At 37.0% G+C, this 19,925-nt stretch overlaps 1 protein-coding gene across 8 annotated transcripts in view; it reads left to right on the forward strand.

Annotated features, from left to right (window-relative positions):
- Positions 1-11,965, forward strand: part of obscnb (obscurin, cytoskeletal calmodulin and titin-interacting RhoGEF b) — a 53,183-nt gene extending 41,218 nt beyond the window's left edge. For all 8 annotated transcript variants that reach the window (XM_041055046.1, XM_041055047.1, XM_041055049.1 and 5 more), the window contains 27 exons: positions 204-485; positions 1,184-1,265; positions 1,382-1,503; positions 1,649-1,846; positions 1,974-2,006; positions 2,108-2,206; positions 2,338-2,556; positions 2,706-2,739; positions 2,837-2,889; positions 2,992-3,090; positions 4,239-4,295; positions 5,113-5,252; positions 5,458-5,658; positions 5,775-5,851; positions 5,935-6,105; positions 6,250-6,409; positions 6,688-6,804; positions 6,947-7,111; positions 7,200-7,358; positions 7,476-7,653; positions 7,756-7,869; positions 8,004-8,171; positions 8,368-8,470; positions 8,563-8,692; positions 8,943-9,036; positions 9,222-9,264; positions 10,157-11,965. In XM_041055046.1, the coding sequence (XP_040910980.1) occupies positions 204-485; positions 1,184-1,265; positions 1,382-1,503; positions 1,649-1,846; positions 1,974-2,006; positions 2,108-2,206; positions 2,338-2,556; positions 2,706-2,739; positions 2,837-2,889; positions 2,992-3,090; positions 4,239-4,295; positions 5,113-5,252; positions 5,458-5,658; positions 5,775-5,851; positions 5,935-6,105; positions 6,250-6,409; positions 6,688-6,804; positions 6,947-7,111; positions 7,200-7,358; positions 7,476-7,653; positions 7,756-7,869; positions 8,004-8,171; positions 8,368-8,470; positions 8,563-8,692; positions 8,943-9,036; positions 9,222-9,264; positions 10,157-11,258 (4,400 nt within the window). In that variant the 3' untranslated portion in view covers positions 11,259-11,965. The remainder of the gene's footprint in view (positions 1-203; positions 486-1,183; positions 1,266-1,381; positions 1,504-1,648; positions 1,847-1,973; positions 2,007-2,107; positions 2,207-2,337; positions 2,557-2,705; positions 2,740-2,836; positions 2,890-2,991; positions 3,091-4,238; positions 4,296-5,112; positions 5,253-5,457; positions 5,659-5,774; positions 5,852-5,934; positions 6,106-6,249; positions 6,410-6,687; positions 6,805-6,946; positions 7,112-7,199; positions 7,359-7,475; positions 7,654-7,755; positions 7,870-8,003; positions 8,172-8,367; positions 8,471-8,562; positions 8,693-8,942; positions 9,037-9,221; positions 9,265-10,156) is intronic.
- Positions 11,966-19,925: the final 7,960 nt, after the last annotated feature.

Here is a 19,925-nt window from a genome sequence, read left to right on the forward strand (position 1 = left end):
AGCTCTGTAATTCTTTGATAAACAGCTGTCTAAATAATCAATATCATTTAACTTTTGGTCTTGTGAAATGTATTTTGTCTCCATTCTAGTGTTTTTTTACTAAAGCCAAGTATACCTAATGATATCTACAGTTTAGCACTGATTCACACTTTGCATTGCCATTTTCATTTTGTTTTTACTTTCTATTTGCTCTTGTTACCCAGCTGCTCCAGTCTTCTTGACAGAGCTACAAAGTCAGGATGTTCCAGATGGTTACCCAGTCAGCTTTGACTGTGTTGTGATTGGCAAGCCGCCTCCAACAATTCGCTGGTATAAGGATGGCAAATTGCTGGAGGAGAATGACCATTACATGATCAATGAGGACCAGGAGGGCTGCCACCAACTGATCATTACCTCTGTGCTGCCCACTGACATGGGTGTCTACCGCTGCACAGCTGAAAACAGCAGCGGCATTGCAGCCACTAAGGCTGAACTCAGGGTTGACAGTAAGTGAACACACATTACATGTATGTTTAATTCTAGTGAGCAACTTGGTTTGAGTAATTACTCAACTTAATTTCTGAGTTTGACATCTTGTGATGTTTCCTGCACAGCAATATCACATGCAGTAAATATCAGGCCTGTGTTGTCGGCCCTGATATTTACATGTATGTAGCTGAGCTGTATGTAGCTTCAACATTTTGTGTATTTTGTGTCATACAAGGAAATTTTCCATCAACTGCAGAAACAACCTCAATGATACAACACATAAATTATGTGTTTTGATTAAGGAGCAAATCTCCTTTTTTCATTTATTGACTGGCAAATCTTACTCTTTTGATTCATCTCACTCTTTTGCTTTTACTAAAGCCATCACCTTTTCCCGCTACACATGAAAACAACAGCTGGATGCAGCAAATTTAGTTGCACAGTTTTTTTATGTTGTTCAAAAACATTTTGGGAAATGTACAAAATTACCAACTGAACGTCTTAATCAGAAACCAATTTCCTAATCTTAAACTAGCATCTAAAAAAAAGCAGATGGGCCAAAATGACGCTACTTTGCAAAAACATCCTCACAAACAGTCTAAAGCTCAGTCTGGTTAGAAGATTACAAAATCACATGCACACAGTGGCACACATATTGTATTATTATTATCAAGATTATCATTGTATAATGCTGTATGTCGATCCTTTCCATCAGTGTCTTGCAGCTCAGATTATGACACTGCTGCTGACGCCACTGAGACTTCTTCCTACGTGAGTGCCAAGGGCTACATGTCCAGGTGACTATAATATCAACAGTTTTTATGGTGTCTAAAAAGATGTATTAATTAAGGTATTTTATAATATTAATAAATGCTGAATTCTTGAGGCAAACTATTCTGGTGTTCTCGTGCAGGGAAACTGAGACCTTTGAGTCTGTGGCTGAAGATGACCAGCTACCTCAAGTTGTGGAAGAGCTTCATGATGTTCATGTTAGTCCAGGTTCACCTATTGCTAAAATGCAACTCAAAGTAAAGGGTAAGTTTATTAACTAATATTAATAATTAGTTCATCTAAGGCAAACAAACAAAAACAACTGACTGTAATAATTTTATAATGTCAAGTTGCACAAAAATGTCTATGATTATAGAATAATGTTTCTGAAATATCTATTGTCGTCCAGGCTTCCCCAAGCCCAGAATATACTGGTTCAAAGATGGCCACCCGCTGCGGCCTTCAGAAAGGATTTTGTTACTAGCTGAGAGAGATGTTCACAGCGTGGAGATTCTGGAGGTTAAGAAAGAAGATATGGGGGAGTACTCTGCTTATATCAGCAATGCAGCTGGATCTGCTTACTCCTCTGCCCGACTGATAGTTCTGAGTATGTATGCAAATGCCTGAAAAGTGAACTATGCAAAGAGCATGAGATATTATATTTTAAATTAATCTAAGCTTAAAGTTGTAGTTTAATTGCTCACAGACAGAGTAATAATTGTATTTTGCAACAGGTCCAGGGGAGATTATGCCACAAGATAAGAAAGGTAATTTAATATTTATCTGGCACACTTGTTACAGGTATTTTAGGAAATATAGTATTATATTATATGTGACTGTGCTTGTGTTTTACACTATATTTTCACAGACTCCAAGGAACCCCTGGTGCCACCACGCTTCCTTGAAAGGTTCAGCAACAGGAAGGTGAAACAAGGAGCAAGCATCACTCTGTCTGTTAAAGTTGAAGGTTTGTTCACTTCACTGTTTCATCTTCAAAATGATCAAATCCTAGTGATGTGGCTCAAGATGTTCCCAGGTTATCTGCCATCCAGCATGCACAGTATTCCAAGTTCTCCATACCTACCTTGACTTTTTCAGGGTCTCCCACTCCTATGGTCTCCTGGCTAAAGGAGGAATCATTGGAGGATGTCCTGTGGATCAAGCCTGATACCAAGGGATACAAAATAGCAAGCTCTGGACGCCAGCACAGCCTCATCTTGATGGATGTGGGCACAGAGTACAGTGGCGCCTACACCTGCATAGCTACAAACAGAGCAGGACAGTCCATTTGCACTGCCCACCTCGAGGTGGATGACAGTAAGGAAAAAAAAGACATCTGAGCACTTTATATCAAATTTATATTGACATTATATTATATTGAGTACAAACCTGTTACTGCCTTAGAATTTGTCTCCTGGGTTTGACTGTAATTATATGTGTATGTGTGTTCCCCACCTTTGTCTTAGCACCACAACCAAAGAAAGAGACCAAAGCCTCAGAGTAAGTTTTTCTTTGACATTCAGAATGCAGAAGTATATACAGTACATTTAAAAATTAATGTATCTGAAAATAAAATTGACCCTGTAATTCTCCTCAGGGTTCTTGGAATTACAGTTAGTCCTCCAGAAGGGGGGGCTGGCAGTGGAAAAGGTAAGACTTTGTTTATAGTAATATAAATTATTTATAGTAATAAATACTACAATATTTATTGTCCTCTTTGTTACCCATCTGTCCTCTGTTCTCCATCATAAGAGGGTAAAATACCATACCTAGGTGAAGTAGGTACAGAAGAATTCCTTATGAAACTCACCTCCCAGATCACTGAAATGGTATCAGCAAAGATCAGCCAGGGTAAGTCACTCACCGTTTTAACTATGCAATAAAACATTAGACTATAAGATTTTACAGTTTACAGCACTTTCTACTAGAGAAATACTGAGCACAAGGGAAGCTGAAAAAAAGCAGAACTTACTGTGAAAAGCCTGACCTGAGTGAAGCTGATTTATGTTTAAAGCATTACACAGACGAGTCTTAGAGCCAACATAATCAGGCTACTTCAAGCCTGGTTTAAACTCAGATAAACCAATGATTGCAACATTTTACTACCTGTGGCTTAAAGTAATGAGATGTGTTGTTGAATAAATCATTTTAGTTAGGTGTTCAAATTTAGTGTTTAGTACATAAGTAGAAAATGGACACAAGAAGATGTTTCTGCTCCAGAGGTCAGCTAGGAAGCTAGCTGTTTGAGGGTCTTTGGCTGTCTGTAAACGGTAAACAATCAACATGCATGTTCAGCTAATAATAATAAAAGGGGGATGAAACAGAATCACACATTGTTTTATTCAGTGTGAAATCCTTAATTCTTCTGTCATCATACATGCAGCAAGCTAACAGAGCAAATAACCTGTTGTGGGTCAGCGATAGGTAACCAAGGCCCTTGACTAACAAAAGTATAAAGGTTTTCATTCCAGCCAAATACCGTACCAGGTGATTTCAATGTGAGGATGCAGTCACCCAGAGAGCCTATCTATTAAATCAGATGGTTTAATATGTGGTTGGAATAAAAATCTGCAGATTGCTTATCCCTTTGCTAAATTATACTGAGTAGTAATATTTTCTGATACTGTGTATGAAACAAGCAAGCTGTCATGACTGGCTTTGCTAATCCACGTATTACGTTGGATTCAGGTTTGGTTGAATTTGGTGAATTCATTCTGATTATTCAAGAACTGTGAAAGTGTTGTTTAAACTGTATGTTCTGACACAATTCTTGAATTAGGATTCACTTTCTAGTGGATTTGGGGTTGACATCAAACCTGACAGATGACTTTTCCTGCTTTCCTAGTGCCTGTTTGCTGCATGTTTTGCTTTACCCATGTGTGTATGACTTAAAACCTCTCATTGATTCATACAGACATCATTCCATCACCACTTTTACATCCATCAGTTTATCAACCCAACCAATTAAATGTTCATTCAATCATTAATTTGTTATTCAGACAGCTTACAGAATCATGAAGTGCTCCAGTGGATGAAATCTTGGCCCAAAACTACCAGTATGTATCCCAAGTGCATCAGCTTCATAATAACTATACATTTTTCTACAAGGAACTTAGTGAGATTCTTCAGTAGAATTGGATCGCAAAGGACATGACTTGTGGAAACAGTTATCATACATACAGGAAAATATGCGTTATGTATTAAGCTGCAATTAAACACTTTTTCCAAAAATTTTCCAAAAGTTGCTTTTCCATTTCATGCTGTCTGCGCACCTTTACACCTCCTCTTGCATCATCAATATGCTTTTCTTGTCTTTTCAAATTGGTTTCCCACCGACTTATATCTTGAATACATGTTCACAGACATGTATGTGGAGAGCTCAGACAATAATTTTTATCTGTACTGTAGTTTTTGTTTGTTTTGCATGTTGTCACAACACTAACAGTCAATAGTAAGTAGTAGTCAACAGCAAATAATTTTGAGTGACTTGATTGTTGTGGAATTTTATTTTGGACCAAAATCTGAAGTGATATAATGAAGCAATAATGTACCTGTTTGGAGGAACATATTAAATGAATCCCCTGCAGATACCACCACAGTCAGTTATTCTTTGAAATGTGATTTTTAGCTGGGTGCTCCTGCCTCAGTCAAAATTTGACAGATTGAGTGGTGTGGGTACTAATAATTGCTACATAGATTCAAGCCAAGAAACTTTCTTTGCTTTAGTGCAAAGCATAGTATGATAACCCTTTCCTTTGCTGAACATAATGTTTGAATGGTACATTACAGTGATAAACTAAATGTAAAGAGATCAAGATCTTTGCAACTGACCTGTGTTCCTCTGATTGCCTCCCTCCATCCTTGCTGCCCCAGCTTCATTACGCGTACCTGGTGTTGACAGCGATGATGAGACCAAGACTCCTTCTCCATCACCTCATCACGGTCGCTCTCATCCTCCCTCCCTCATTGCTGACTCCTCCTCTGAGTCTGATGAGGGGGAAGCCAGGGGGGAGGTGAGATATGGAAATCACCCACATACTGTAAAGTGGGCCGTAACTTGTTTACACTCGTGATACAGTGAATGGCCACAGAACCAAGACTATGCAAGAATAGACTTCATGACAACATATTGGATTTATGTACTATTATCACAACATTTTATGAAACCTCATGTGTGCTGTCTGAAATGTACATTTGTATACATTAACATTCTTACAGATGTTTGACATCTATGTGGCAACGGCTGACTACAATCCCACCATGGCAAGCAAAGAATCTATCTCTCTGAAAGAGGGACAGTATGTTGAGGTTTTGGACTCAGCCCATCCGCTCAAATGGTTAGTCCGGACCAAACCGACCAAAACTACGCCATCCCGCCAAGGCTGGGTCTCACCTGCCTACTTGGACAAGAAACTCAAAGTATGTTTTTAAGACTATAGCCGCTGATCCAACAACATAATATCTAAATTTTGTTTCCATTGTCTTGAGGCCTTTGAACATTTTAAAGGTTATAGTAAAAATGTGTGTTATCTCAGCTCTCAGCTGATACGGGTGATCTTCCAGAGACGAGTGTAGAGGAAGTGTCTGAGGGTGAATACAAGAGGAAATTATTGTAAGTAAAGCACATCTACATTCACATAGCAAATACTGGAACCGAAGGAAGCATCATAACCAACTGTTATATTGTGTCCCTAGCCAACTACTCCAGGACCTGATAAATGGTGAATCAGAGTATGTGAAGGAGATAGACTTCTTTACCTCCCATCACCTGCAGCATGCAGACAGCCCTGATGCACCGCCTGATGTCAGCAGCCAAAAGGAAACTATATTCAGGAACATTGACGATATCAAGTCCTTCCACGGCAAGTGAGTTAACCTCCTAATTACTTGTCATTTTATTCAACTATTTTAAAAGCTAGGTAAAGAACACAAATGATCTCTACCAAAAGGACGTGATATTCTCTTTTCTTTATGGTAAGTGCATTCATTTGTCCACAATTCTGTTTTTAGGGCATTCCTTCCAAAGTTGAATGACTGCGACACAGATGATGATGTAGCCATGTGCTTCCTAAAGAACAAGGAGGGCTTTGAGAAGTACCTCCAGTATCTTGTTGGTCAGGGTCAGGCAGAATCTGCTGTCAGTGACAAGACTGTGCACCGCTTCTTCAAGGTAACACCGCTCCTCTCATGTTAGGCCACAGTGATCTACTGTGGATAATGCATTTTGTCATAAATTAAGCCGATTACACTTTCTAACCATAAACCTAACATCACTACTCTACAAAAATATGTTTGGAGATCATTTGTTTTGTGAAGTATGTTACTTCAGTTGAAATAATATGTAAAGAATACTACTTTGTAAATACCCTGTCAAAAGTGTGGCCATGAAAGAATTGTGCACCAGTAAAATTATTTAAATTCAAAAATCTTCCTTTCATCACATTGTAGGAGTACACTGACAAGGAGCAGGCTAGTGCAGACCCTACAGGTCCCCCTGTGCGCAGCATCAACGCCTACCTCCAACACCCACTGGAGAGGATCCAGAAGTACAAGACTTTCCTCAAGGTGACAACTTTTGACACATAATAGGTAGTAGCCTTTTTAGGATATAGGATATATAGGATATATGAGTAAGGCATTTGCTTGTAGACCTCCATCACTATCACCTCAATTACTGTGTTAAAGTTTCCACTCTTAACGTATTCAGGAGCTTATTCGAAACAAGGCAAGAAACGGTCAGAACTGCTGCCTCCTGGAAGAAGCTTATGCTATGGTGTCTGCACTCCCACAACGCTCAGAGAATACCCACCATGTCTCCATGATCGAGAACTATCCTGCCACACTGGAAGTGCTCGGAGAGCCAATTAGACAGGTAGGATATCTACAAACAGGGATTTACTGACTAAGGGCATGTTTTTGTGTTTGACAGTCTATACATCTTTGGTTTTTTTTTGTGCCAGGGACCCTTCCAAGTGTGGGAGGGAGCTCCTGGAATTAGGACGTCCACTAGAGGTCACCACCGCCATGTCTTCCTCTTTAAGAACTACTGTATAATCTGCAAACCTAAGAGAGACAGCAACACTGATACACAAGCGTATGTCTTTAAGAACATGATGAAGGTAAGACTTTTAATACAATCACACCTTCGTTTTTCTTTTCAAGACTTTCTTCTTTACTGTCATCTTTCCTGACCAACAGCCTAAATGATGTTTTCTGTATTCTTCATATTGTCGCAGCTGAATAACATTGATGTGAACGAGACAGTGGAGGGTGATGACCGTGCCTTCGAAATCTGGCATGAACGTGAGGACTCTGTGAGGAAATACACCTTGCAAGCTCGAACTGTCACCATCAAGAACTCATGGCTGAGAGATTTCAGAGAACTGCAGCAGCGATACAGCCTGCCTGCATGGAGTGAGTGGGACACGCACACACACAATCTAAGATTTTTATCTTTCTTACTTTCTCTTTTATCACTTTCAAACATTGTCTTTTATGATTACTCTGTTTTCATAGGTCCCCCTGACTTTGATGAAATTCTGGCAAACTGCACAGCAGAGCTGGGACAGACTGTTAAGTTGGCCTGCAAAGTCACTGGAGTACCCAAACCTGTGGTCACTTGGTACAAGGGTACGAAATTGTCACCCTGTTTTTTTTTCTGTTTATTTTCCCCACTGGACAATTTCTAGACTAAAGGAGACTAGTAGTACTTGTCCTTACTTCCAAGTGCGTTGTTAACGCACTGGTTTACATGTTGGATACAGATGGACGTCCAGTGGAGGCAGATCCTCATCACATCATCATTGAGGACCCTGATGGTTCCTGCACACTGATCCTGGACAACATGACAGCAGATGATTCTGGCCAGTACATGTGCTTTGCCACAAGCTCAGCCGGCAATGCCAGCACTCTTGGAAAGATCACAGTTCAGGGTAAGTGGCATACGATTAAGGGTAAATGTCCTGCAAGTGATTGTGTCCTAAAATACCAGATGTTTTCATTCATAACTATAATTTTGGAGTGGAGGCTGGCGTGGAGTGGCCTCTTCACCAGCTTCAAAAAACATCACTTCAGTCCACTTTTTTCTAGTGCTTAAATATGTGATCCACTTTGATGTGTTTCTTGCAGTTCCTCCTCGTTTTGTGAATAAAATGAGGAATGCTATCTTTGTTGCTGGTGAGGACGCGCAATTCACTTGTGTCATACAGAGTGCCCCCATCCCCAAGATCAGGTATGGTTGCCTTACTTATATTTGTTATTATAAAAAGTTTAACGTGTCCCCCGTGTGTTAATCTCTGCTCTGCTCTCGGCTGTGTGAACCAGGTGGTTCAAAGATGGCAGGCTGCTGACTGACCAAGAAAAATATCAGACCTACAGTGAACTCCGTAGTGGGCTTCTGGTCTTGATAGTAAAAAACCTGACAGAGAGAGACTTGGGACACTACGAGTGTGAGGTTGGTCTACACTATTCAGTAAAGTTCTTGCATTATATTTGAATCATGTGACTAGGGCTTTTTTTAAAATAATATTTAGAGAGAAAAAAACAAACATTACCTGTTGGCAGAAATTCTGTCTAGAATATATATTTTTAATGTATTTTTAATTTGGTCTTAAACCCAAGAATTGACTCTTAAGTCAGCTGATATCAATTAGCAACAGTAAGTCATCTTCAAGACTCTAAAAATGTATCCCTGCTGTTTCCAGCTGTCCAACCGTCTGGGCAGTGCCAAGTGTGCAGCTGATTTAGTCCTGCCCTCTGCTGTGTCTCGCACTGGTGAGCAGGCCATCACTATTGAAGGTAGGAACGCTGACTTTATCCTTTACAAAATAAGACTGTTCCAGGCTCTGAAAACTAGAAAAATAATCATTAGTATTACTGCTTTTGATGTGGGTATAAAGATGGATGCATCTTGTTTACTTCTACTCTACCTTAGACTAATTGACTTGCTTTGTCTATTAAATCTGTTTATGTTTCTTCCACAGTTACTGAGCAGGAGACTAAAATACCAAAGAAAACCATCATTATGTAAGTGCAACTGGGCTAAAATCAGCCTCATGTATGAAGCATGTCTGTTACCTGTGGGTAGGGTTAGGGGTTTACATCTAGACAATCTGGAGAACGAAATGTAGCTTCATATTTATTGCCAGGATATTTGTTTCGTGATAGATTTCCATTGCAATTGTTGGCTTTTGTGATATAGATCTTTTTGTTTTAATTGTGTAGATGTTGCTTGCTAAAACAGAGCATGGGCTGAGAGGAAATTTGGAGCATTTTTGCATGTGTGTGCTCCTCTCTCTGGCCCCATGTATGTGTTGCTATGTTGTATTTAAAGCCTGAGTGCAAAGGATTCTATCACAAGGATGATGAAAGGATGGGCTGTTTTCACCAAGGTGCTGTCTTCTTTAACGGGCAGCTTTATTATTGCTGCTCCTCATGCAGCATTTAAATGTCACTTCAGGTCAAGCCAATTTTATTTGTATAGCCCAATATCACAAAATATCTGTATATACACACACACACACACACACACACACACATATATATATATATATATATATATATATATATATACACACACACCATTCGACACCCTCTATGCTTAGACCATTGATTCAAATGGGATGGATTCACCCCCAAAAAACTAATGGGGAATGGAAGAAAACCTCAGGAAGCACCACAGAGGAGAGCAACGACAAACAATGTTGTGTGTTCAGAATAGATCGAAATATCTTAACAACAATGGATGCATGTGACAGGTGCTCCTAATTAGTTACACAGCTCAGTGTCACTTGTATGGGTGACTAATGAGAGGCCACCAGCTTTGCTCATCAGTGTGAAAGCTGCATGAAGCCTGGTATTTTGCACAGATCTTTATCTCCAGCACTGATATTGTCTGTTGTCGTTTTTTTCAATCCAGTGAGGAGACTATAACTACTGTGGTGAAGAACCCACGCATGAGGAGGCACAGATCCCCTGGCCTGACTCTTGCTGGAGCCCACCGCTCTGAAACCTCCACCCCAGAGCCCCCTACAGCCAGGCCGAGAAGGATGCCCACTCCAAGAAAGACCACAATCCCCACCCTCTACGTGACTGAGCCCGAGGGTGCTGAGGCAAAGGCCATGGAGAGCAAGCCCAGGTGGGTTGAGGTAGAGGAGGTCATCGAGTACAAGGTCAATAAATCTCCGAGGCTGCCCAGGAGGAGAGGCATCTCACCTGCAGGGTCTGATCGTGCAGCGACTCCCTCCAGACCCAAAAGGTCTCCACCGGAAAACCCCAACGCTAACAATTCCAACAACAAGCTGGTGGAGCAGGTTCAGGCAGAGCTGCCGGGAGACGTCAGCAGCCAGCCGCTCTCCTGGGAAGAACAGGGTAATGCTGCCTCTGCTTTTACCTCTGAAGAGCCACATGAGCTTTCAACTGTCCTCACTCCAGCTAGAGAGGACAGTGAAGACCTGGACGATCAACAGACTGTCATCTTTGAACCTGATGATGAAGATAATGATCACAGTCTGTTAAGAAAGCAGGAACCTAAGATCCTGAAGCAAGGAGACCATGTTTTGACCCTTGAGGACTTGGAGGATTACGTTCCAGAAGAAGGAGAGACCTATGGATCCTCCAGCGTTACTGTTGAAAAGCCTTGTGAGATTTCTGTGCTGCAGAGGGAGATTGGCGGGTCCATGGTGGGACAACCAGTGCTCCTGAATGTGGGACGGCCTGTTGTGGCGCCGAGGCAGAGGAGCAGCTTCTTAAGTCGCTTCAAGGAGCATCTGTCCAGTAACCTTTTCTCGTCCAGTGTCCCTCATGCTAGCGGAGCGCGGCCCAGGACGGAGAGACACATCCCCATCCAAGTGAGTCACGCAAAGCTTGAAGTGAAGCCTTCTTACTGCTCAGAGGTGCAGAGAGTTGAGGGCAGGCAGCAAAGCTTTAAAACCAAAGTGTCAACTCAGACCTACGGCTACACATCAGTGGGAAACCCAGTCACTCTTCAAATTAGAGATAACCTTTACCAGAACCAGTAGAAGCAAACATTTTTAATTTGGTACCACAAACCCTCTTAGTCTTAAATGGGGGCATTTCTACTTACATGATGAAAAAGAACATATCGAAACCTCAAGTACATTTACTGCATTTGACAGACCATTCCATTTTGAAGCCTCCCATCAGAACATAGGCTCATCTGCTGAGTCTTTTTGTTTTCGTCTAAATGGTTAGAGTCGCCTCGTCTATTTAGAACAGGCAAGTTGGAAAATGAAGGTATGTCATTGTAAGCAGGTTTCAGTCCCCTTGCCGTTCCGTTACAACTGCTATATGTCATGTATACGCGTTGTACTGTGCACATGATGGACAGAAGCCAAGAAAGTAAGGTTTAACATTTTACTGATGAACAGTTTGTCTGTTGCTGAACTGGATTTTATATTTTTTAAAAAAGCACATTGCATTCACCAAATCATGAACCTTGACCCTCTAATATTAATTGACCCAGGTATTATCTTTACTGATGACTCTTTAGTGAGTCATCAGTAAACAAATATTTATGCAGTAGATATTTATTTTTTGGGGGTTTTACTTTTGTACTATTCAAGAAATGTTTGCCTTTTGCACTTTTCCAGTGCCTTGGATTTCTGGATCAGCAACTGTTGGCGTTAATGGGGTCATAGGTGCATGTCTCTATTTCAGTATTTCTCTACGTTAATTTAAATATGCAGCACTGATTATCTAAAAGTAGCAACAGAACTTTGGAGACTGTTGTGGTCCACGAGCTGTTGTCTCAGTGTAATCAAAGATGTGCAGTCAATTGATAAATTAGTTTAGTAAAATCAGACCAAAGTTCTCTACTACTTTGGTTGTTTGTGAATGATTTATTGGTGAGCAGCTTATACAAATGTGACATATCTAAAAGCAAATCATTTGGTAGGTGAAGTGGTAACCTGTTTCACATCAGATCTCTAATTGTTTGCGGATTTTAGAAGAATTTTTTAATTTAGAAGAATCAATTGTGAATGTTCTACTCAGCTTTTTAGATGTTAATGCAGTGCAAAGACCTGTGACCTCACAGGGTATCACAGGGATATTCATATGTATGCGATAGATATTTAAGTGAGTGACTGCATGTATTTGCTTTTTCCAAAGCAGATGTATTAATCCAAAGTAACCTGTCATGTCATAATTGATTACGAGCAAATGTGCAAAGTATTCGAGCTCACGGAATTTACTACCTTTTCAATGCTATTTAAAAAGTGACAAGAAAAACTGCCTCATTAAAGACGTGCAGTGTTGTTTAAAGGTGTTTTAGTCAGCTACAAGGATCATGTTATGTAATAATATTAAAGGCACTAACAGATTATAATTTGTGTGTACTGTAAATCTGATTTAAATAAATGTATTGCAAAAAAATAACTAGTTTCTTTCACAGTTCTTACGTGTAGCACACATACAAATACTTTTTCTTCCAGCATTGTGTGTTTTAGTTTCAACAGGTAACATAGTCTCACTGCTGGATGTTTAATGGACTTGACACATAATGACCCATTCTTCCTCAACAAGCACAATATTGTAATTCCTTCCACCATATGGCGAGGCGCAGGTGGCACAGAGTGGAACGTAACCAAGGGGGGAGTTGTAGGTTTCAGCAGTGAGGATCACTTCCGTGTTCACATTTCTTGGCTGCCACTGGGGGCTGGCTCCAGAAGTGAGCAATTCTCCATTGACCCCCATGTTAAAATAGCCAATTATACAGCCTAAAAAACCATTTACAGACTGGTACATTTTTTTGTTTTTGGTCTCTATTGATCAGGAGCGGGCTGGGGTTGAAATTCAGCCTGGGAGCTTGGTTTGGAGAGGCCTTTTAACTGATCGCACAACGGACCAAGCGGAACTGTGATTTTAACACAAGTACTTTATTTGCAATATAAAAACAACCTAATGATATTTTAATATGACTTTTTTTGGCATATTCTGACGCCTTATGGCCGTATGGCACTTTTCATGATGATTTGAGGTCTTACTAAAATCTGACTTTTTTGGCCGATTTTGACGCCTTACGGCAGAATGACACTTTTCATGACATTTTGAGGTCTCACTAAAATATGACTTTTTTGGCAAATTTTGATGCCTGACTATACTATGACTTTTTTTTATGACATTTTGAGGTTTTCTGAAAAAATGATTTTTTTTGGCCGATTTTGACGCCTTACTATACTATGAAGTTTTTTATGACATTTTGAGGTAAACATTTTTTTTGAGTTTTTTTGTCTGATTTTGACGCCTTACTATACTATGACGTTTTTTATGACATTTTGAGCTCAAAAAAAATGTTGAGTTTTTTTGGCCGATTTTGACGCCTCACTATACTATGACGTTTTTTATGACATTTTGAGGTCAAAATTTTTTTTGACTTTTTTTGTCCGATTTTGACGCCTTACTATACTATGACGTTTTTTATGACATTTTGAGGTCAAAAAATGTTTTGCCTTTTTTTGGACGAAAAAAACGCCTTACTATACTATGACGTTTTTTATGACATTTTGAGGTCAAAATTTTTTTTGACTTTTTGTGGCCGAAAAAAACGCCTTACTATACTATGACGTTTTTTATGACATTTTGAGGTAAAAAAAAATTGACTTTTTTTGTCCGATTTTGACGCCTTACTATACTATGACGTTTTTTATGACATTTTGAGGTCAAAAAAAAATTTGACTTTTTTTGGCCGAAAAAAACGCCTTACTATACTATGACGTTTTTTATGACATTTTGAGGTCAAAAATTTTTTTGAGTTTTTTTGTCCGATTTTGACGCCTTACTATACTGTGACGTTTTTTATGACATTTTGAGGTCAAAAATTTTTTTGACTTTTTTTGTCCGATTTTGACACCTTACTATACTATGATGTTTTTTATGACATTTTGAGGGCAAAAAATTTTTTAACTTTTTTTGGCCGAAAAAAACGCCTTACTATACTATGACGTTTTTTATGACATTTTGAGGTCAAAAAAAATTTTGACTTTTTTTGGCCGAAAAAAACGCCTTAATATACTATGACGTTTTTTATGACATTTTGAGGTCAAAAAAAAATTTGACTTTTTTTGGCCGAAAAAAACGCCTTACTATACTATGACGTTTTTTATGACATTTTGAGGTCAAAAAATTTTTTGACTTTTTTTGTCCGAAAAAAACGCCTTACTATACTATGACGTTTTTTATGACATTTTGAGGTCAAAAAATTTTTTGACTTTTTTTGTCCGATTTTGACGCCTTACTATACTATGACGTTTTTTATGACATTTTGAGGTCAAAATTTTTTTTGACTTTTTTTGGTCGAAAAAAACGCCTTACTATACTATGACGTTTTTTATGAAATTTTGAGGTCAAAAATTTTTTTGACTTTTTTTGTCCGATTTTGACGCCTTACTATACTATGACGTTTTTTATGACATTTTGAGGTCAAAAAATTTTTTGACTTTTTTTGTCCGATTTTGACGCCTTTGACGCCCTTTGACGCCTCTGGCACAGAGTGGAACGTAACCAAGGGGGGAGTTGTAGGTTTCAGCAGTGAGGATCACTTCCGTGTTCACATTTCTTGGCTGCCACTGGGGGCTGGCTCCAGAAGTGAGCAATTCTCCATTGACCCCCATGTTAAAATAGCCAATTATACAGCCTAAAAAACCATTTACAGACTGGTACATTTTTTTGTTTTTGGTCTCTATTGATCAGGAGCGGGCTGGGGTTGAAATTCAGCCTGGGAGCTTGGTTTGGAGAGGCCTTTTAACTGATCGCACAACGGACCAAGCGGAACTGTGATTTTAACACAAGTACTTTATTTGCAATATAAAAACAACCTAATGATATTTTAATATGACTTTTTTTGGCATATTCTGACGCCTTATGGCCGTATGGCACTTTTCATGATGATTTGAGGTCTTACTAAAATCTGACTTTTTTGGCCGATTTTGACGCCTTACGGCAGAATGACACTTTTCATGACATTTTGAGGTCTCACTAAAATATGACTTTTTTGGCAAATTTTGATGCCTGACTATACTATGACTTTTTTTTATGACATTTTGAGGTTTTCTGAAAAAATGATTTTTTTTGGCCGATTTTGACGCCTTACTATACTATGAAGTTTTTTATGACATTTTGAGGTAAACATTTTTTTTGAGTTTTTTTGTCTGATTTTGACGCCTTACTATACTATGACGTTTTTTATGACATTTTGAGCTCAAAAAAAATGTTGAGTTTTTTTGGCCGATTTTGACGCCTCACTATACTATGACGTTTTTTATGACATTTTGAGGTCAAAATTTTTTTTGACTTTTTTTGGCCGAAAAAAACGCCTTACTATACTATGACGTTTTTTATGACATTTTGAGGTCAAAAAATTTTTTGACTTTTTTTGTCCGATTTTGACGCCTTACTATACTATGACGTTTTTTATGACATTTTGAGGTCAAAAAATGTTTTGCCTTTTTTTGGACGAAAAAAACGCCTTACTATACTATGACGTTTTTTATGACATTTTGAGGTCAAAATTTTTTTTGACTTTTTGTGGCCGAAAAAAACGCCTTACTATACTATGACGTTTTTTATGACATTTTGAGGTCAAAAAAAATTGACTTTTTTTGTCCGATTTTGACGCCTTACTATACTATGACGTTTTTTATGACATTTTGAGGTCAAAAAAAAATTTGACTTTTTTTGGCCGAAAAAAACGCCTTACTATACTATGACGTTTTTTATGACATTTTGAGGTCAAAAATTTTTTTGAGTTTTTTTGTCCGATTTTGACGCCTTACTATACTGTGACGTTTTTTATGACATTTTGAGGTCAAAAATTTTTTTGACTTTTTTTGTCCGATTTTGACACCTTACTATACTATGATGTTTTTTATGACATTTTGAGGGCAAAAAATTTTTTAACTTTTTTTGGCCGAAAAAAACGCCTTACTATACTATGACGTTTTTTATGACATTTTGAGGTCAAAAAAAATTTTGACTTTTTTTGGCCGAAAAAAACGCCTTAATATACTATGACGTTTTTTATGACATTTTGAGGTCAAAAAAAAATTTGACTTTTTTTGGCCGAAAAAAACGCCTTACTATACTATGACGTTTTTTATGACATTTTGAGGTCAAAAAATTTTTTGACTTTTTTTGTCCGAAAAAAACGCCTTACTATACTATGACGTTTTTTATGACATTTTGAGGTCAAAAAATTTTTTGACTTTTTTTGTCCGATTTTGACGCCTTACTATACTATGACGTTTTTTATGACATTTTGAGGTCAAAATTTTTTTTGACTTTTTTTGGTCGAAAAAAACGCCTTACTATACTATGACGTTTTTTATGAAATTTTGAGGTCAAAAATTTTTTTGACTTTTTTTGTCCGATTTTGACGCCTTACTATACTATGACGTTTTTTATGACATTTTGAGGTCAAAAAATTTTTTGACTTTTTTTGTCCGATTTTGACGCCTTACTATACTATGACGTTTTTTATGACATTTTGAGGTCAAAAAATTTTTTGACTTTTTTTGGCCGAAAAAGACGCCTTACTATACTATGACGTTTTTTATGACATTTTGAGGTCAAAATTTTTTTTGACTTTTTTTGTCCGAAAAAAACGCCTTACTATACTATGACGTTTTTTATGACATTTTGAGGTCAAAATTTTTTTTGACTTTTTGTGGCCGAAAAAAACGCCTTACTATACTATGACGTTTTTTATGACATTTTGAGGTCAAAAAATTTTTTGACTTTTTTTGGCCGAAAAAAACGCCTTACTATACTATGACGTTTTTTATGACATTTTGAGGTCAAAAAATGTTTTGCCTTTTTTTGGACGAAAAAAACGCCTTACTATACTATGACGTTTTTTATGACATTTTGAGGTCAAAATTTTTTTTGACTTTTTGTGGCCGAAAAAAACGCCTTACTATACTATGACGTTTTTTATGACATTTTGAGGTCAAAAAATTTTTTGACTTTTTTTGTCCGATTTTGACGCCTTACTATACTATGACGTTTTTTATGACATTTTGAGGTCAAAAAATGTTTTGCCTTTTTTTGGACGAAAAAAACGCCTTACTATACTATGACGTTTTTTATGACATTTTGAGGTCAAAATTTTTTTTGACTTTTTGTGGCCGAAAAAAACGCCTTACTATACTATGACGTTTTTTATGACATTTTGAGGTCAAAAAATTTTTTGACTTTTTTTGGCCGATTTTGACGCCTCACTATACTATGACGTTTTTTATGACATTTTGAGGTCAAAATTTTTTTTGACTTTTTTTGGCCGAAAAAAACGCCTTACTATACTATGACGTTTTTTATGACATTTTGAGGTCAAAATTTTTTTTGACTTTTTGTGGCCGAAAAAAACGCCTTACTATACTATGACGTTTTTTATGACATTTTGAGGTCAAAAAATTTTTTGACTTTTTTTGTCCGATTTTGACGCCTTACTATACTATGATGTTTTTTATGACATTTTGAGGTAAAAAAAAATTTTGAGTTTTTTTGTCCGATTTTGACGCCTTACTATACTATGACGTTTTTTATGACATTTTGAGGTCAAAATTTTTTTTGACTTTTTTTGGTCGAAAAAAACGCCTTACTATACTATGACGTTTTTTATGAAATTTTGAGGTCAAAATTTTTTTTGACTTTTTTTGTCCGAAAAAAACGCCTTACTATACTATGACGTTTTTTATGACATTTTGAGGTCAAAAAATTTTTTGACTTTTTTTGTCCGAAAAAAACGCCTTACTATACTATGACGTTTTTTATGACATTTTGAGGTCAAAATTTTTTTTGACTTTTTTTGTCCGATTTTGACGCTTTACTATACTATGACGTTTTTTATGACATTTTGAGGTCAAAAAAATTTTTGACTTTTTTTGGCCGAAAAAAACGCCTTACTATACTATGACGTTTTTTATGACATTTTGAGGTCAAAATTTTTTTTGACTTTTTGTGGCCGAAAAAAACGCCTTACTATACTATGACGTTTTTTATGACATTTTGAGGTCAAAAAATTTTTTGACTTTTTTTGGCCGAAAAAAACGCCTTACTATACTATGACGTTTTTTATGACATTTTGAGGTCAAAAAATTTTTTGACTTTTTTTGGCCGAAAAAAACGCCTTACTATACTATGACGTTTTTTATGACATTTTGAGGTCAAAAAAAAATTTGACTTTTTTTGGCCGAAAAAAACGCCTTACTATACTATGACGTTTTTTATGACATTTTGAGGTCAAAAATTTTTTTGACTTTTTTTGTCCGATTTTGACGCCTTACTATACTATGACGTTTTTTATGACATTTTGAGGTCAAAAAATTTTTTGACTTTTTTTGTCCGATTTTGACGCCTTACTATACTATGACGTTTTTTATGACATTTTGAGGTCAAAAAATTTTTTGACTTTTTTTGGCCGAAAAAGACGCCTTACTATACTATGACGTTTTTTATGACATTTTGAGGTCAAAATTTTTTTTGACTTTTTTTGTCCGAAAAAAACGCCTTACTATACTATGACGTTTTTTATGACATTTTGAGGTCAAAATTTTTTTTGACTTTTTGTGGCCGAAAAAAACGCCTTACTATACTATGACGTTTTTTATGACATTTTGAGGTCAAAAAATTTTTTGACTTTTTTTGGCCGAAAAAAACGCCTTACTATACTATGACGTTTTTTATGACATTTTGAGGTCAAAAAATGTTTTGCCTTTTTTTGGACGAAAAAAACGCCTTACTATACTATGACGTTTTTTATGACATTTTGAGGTCAAAATTTTTTTTGACTTTTTGTGGCCGAAAAAAACGCCTTACTATACTATGACGTTTTTTATGACATTTTGAGGTCAAAAAATTTTTTGACTTTTTTTGTCCGATTTTGACGCCTTACTATACTATGACGTTTTTTATGACATTTTGAGGTCAAAAAATGTTTTGCCTTTTTTTGGACGAAAAAAACGCCTTACTATACTATGACGTTTTTTATGACATTTTGAGGTCAAAATTTTTTTTGACTTTTTGTGGCCGAAAAAAACGCCTTACTATACTATGACGTTTTTTATGACATTTTGAGGTCAAAAAATTTTTTGACTTTTTTTGTCCGATTTTGACGCCTTACTATACTATGATGTTTTTTATGACATTTTGAGGTAAAAAAAAATTTTGAGTTTTTTTGTCCGATTTTGACGTCTTACTATACTATGACGTTTTTTATGACATTTTGAGGTCAAAATTTTTTTTGACTTTTTTTGGCCGAAAAAAACGCCTTACTATACTATGACGTTTTTTATGAAATTTTGAGGTCAAAATTTTTTTTGACTTTTTTTGTCCGAAAAAAACGCCTTACTATACTATGACGTTTTTTATGACATTTTGAGGTCAAAAAATTTTTTGACTTTTTTTGTCCGAAAAAAACGCCTTACTATACTATGACGTTTTTTATGACATTTTGAGGTCAAAATTTTTTTTGACTTTTTTTGTCCGATTTTGACGCTTTACTATACTATGACGTTTTTTATGACATTTTGAGGTCAAAAAAATTTTTGACTTTTTTTGGCCGAAAAAAACGCCTTACTATACTATGACGTTTTTTATGACATTTTGAGGTCAAAATTTTTTTTGACTTTTTGTGGCCGAAAAAAACGCCTTACTATACTATGACGTTTTTT

Source organism: Toxotes jaculatrix, chromosome 14, assembly GCF_017976425.1.
Source record: "Toxotes jaculatrix isolate fToxJac2 chromosome 14, fToxJac2.pri, whole genome shotgun sequence".
Classification (NCBI taxonomy): Eukaryota; Metazoa; Chordata; class Actinopteri; family Toxotidae; genus Toxotes; species Toxotes jaculatrix.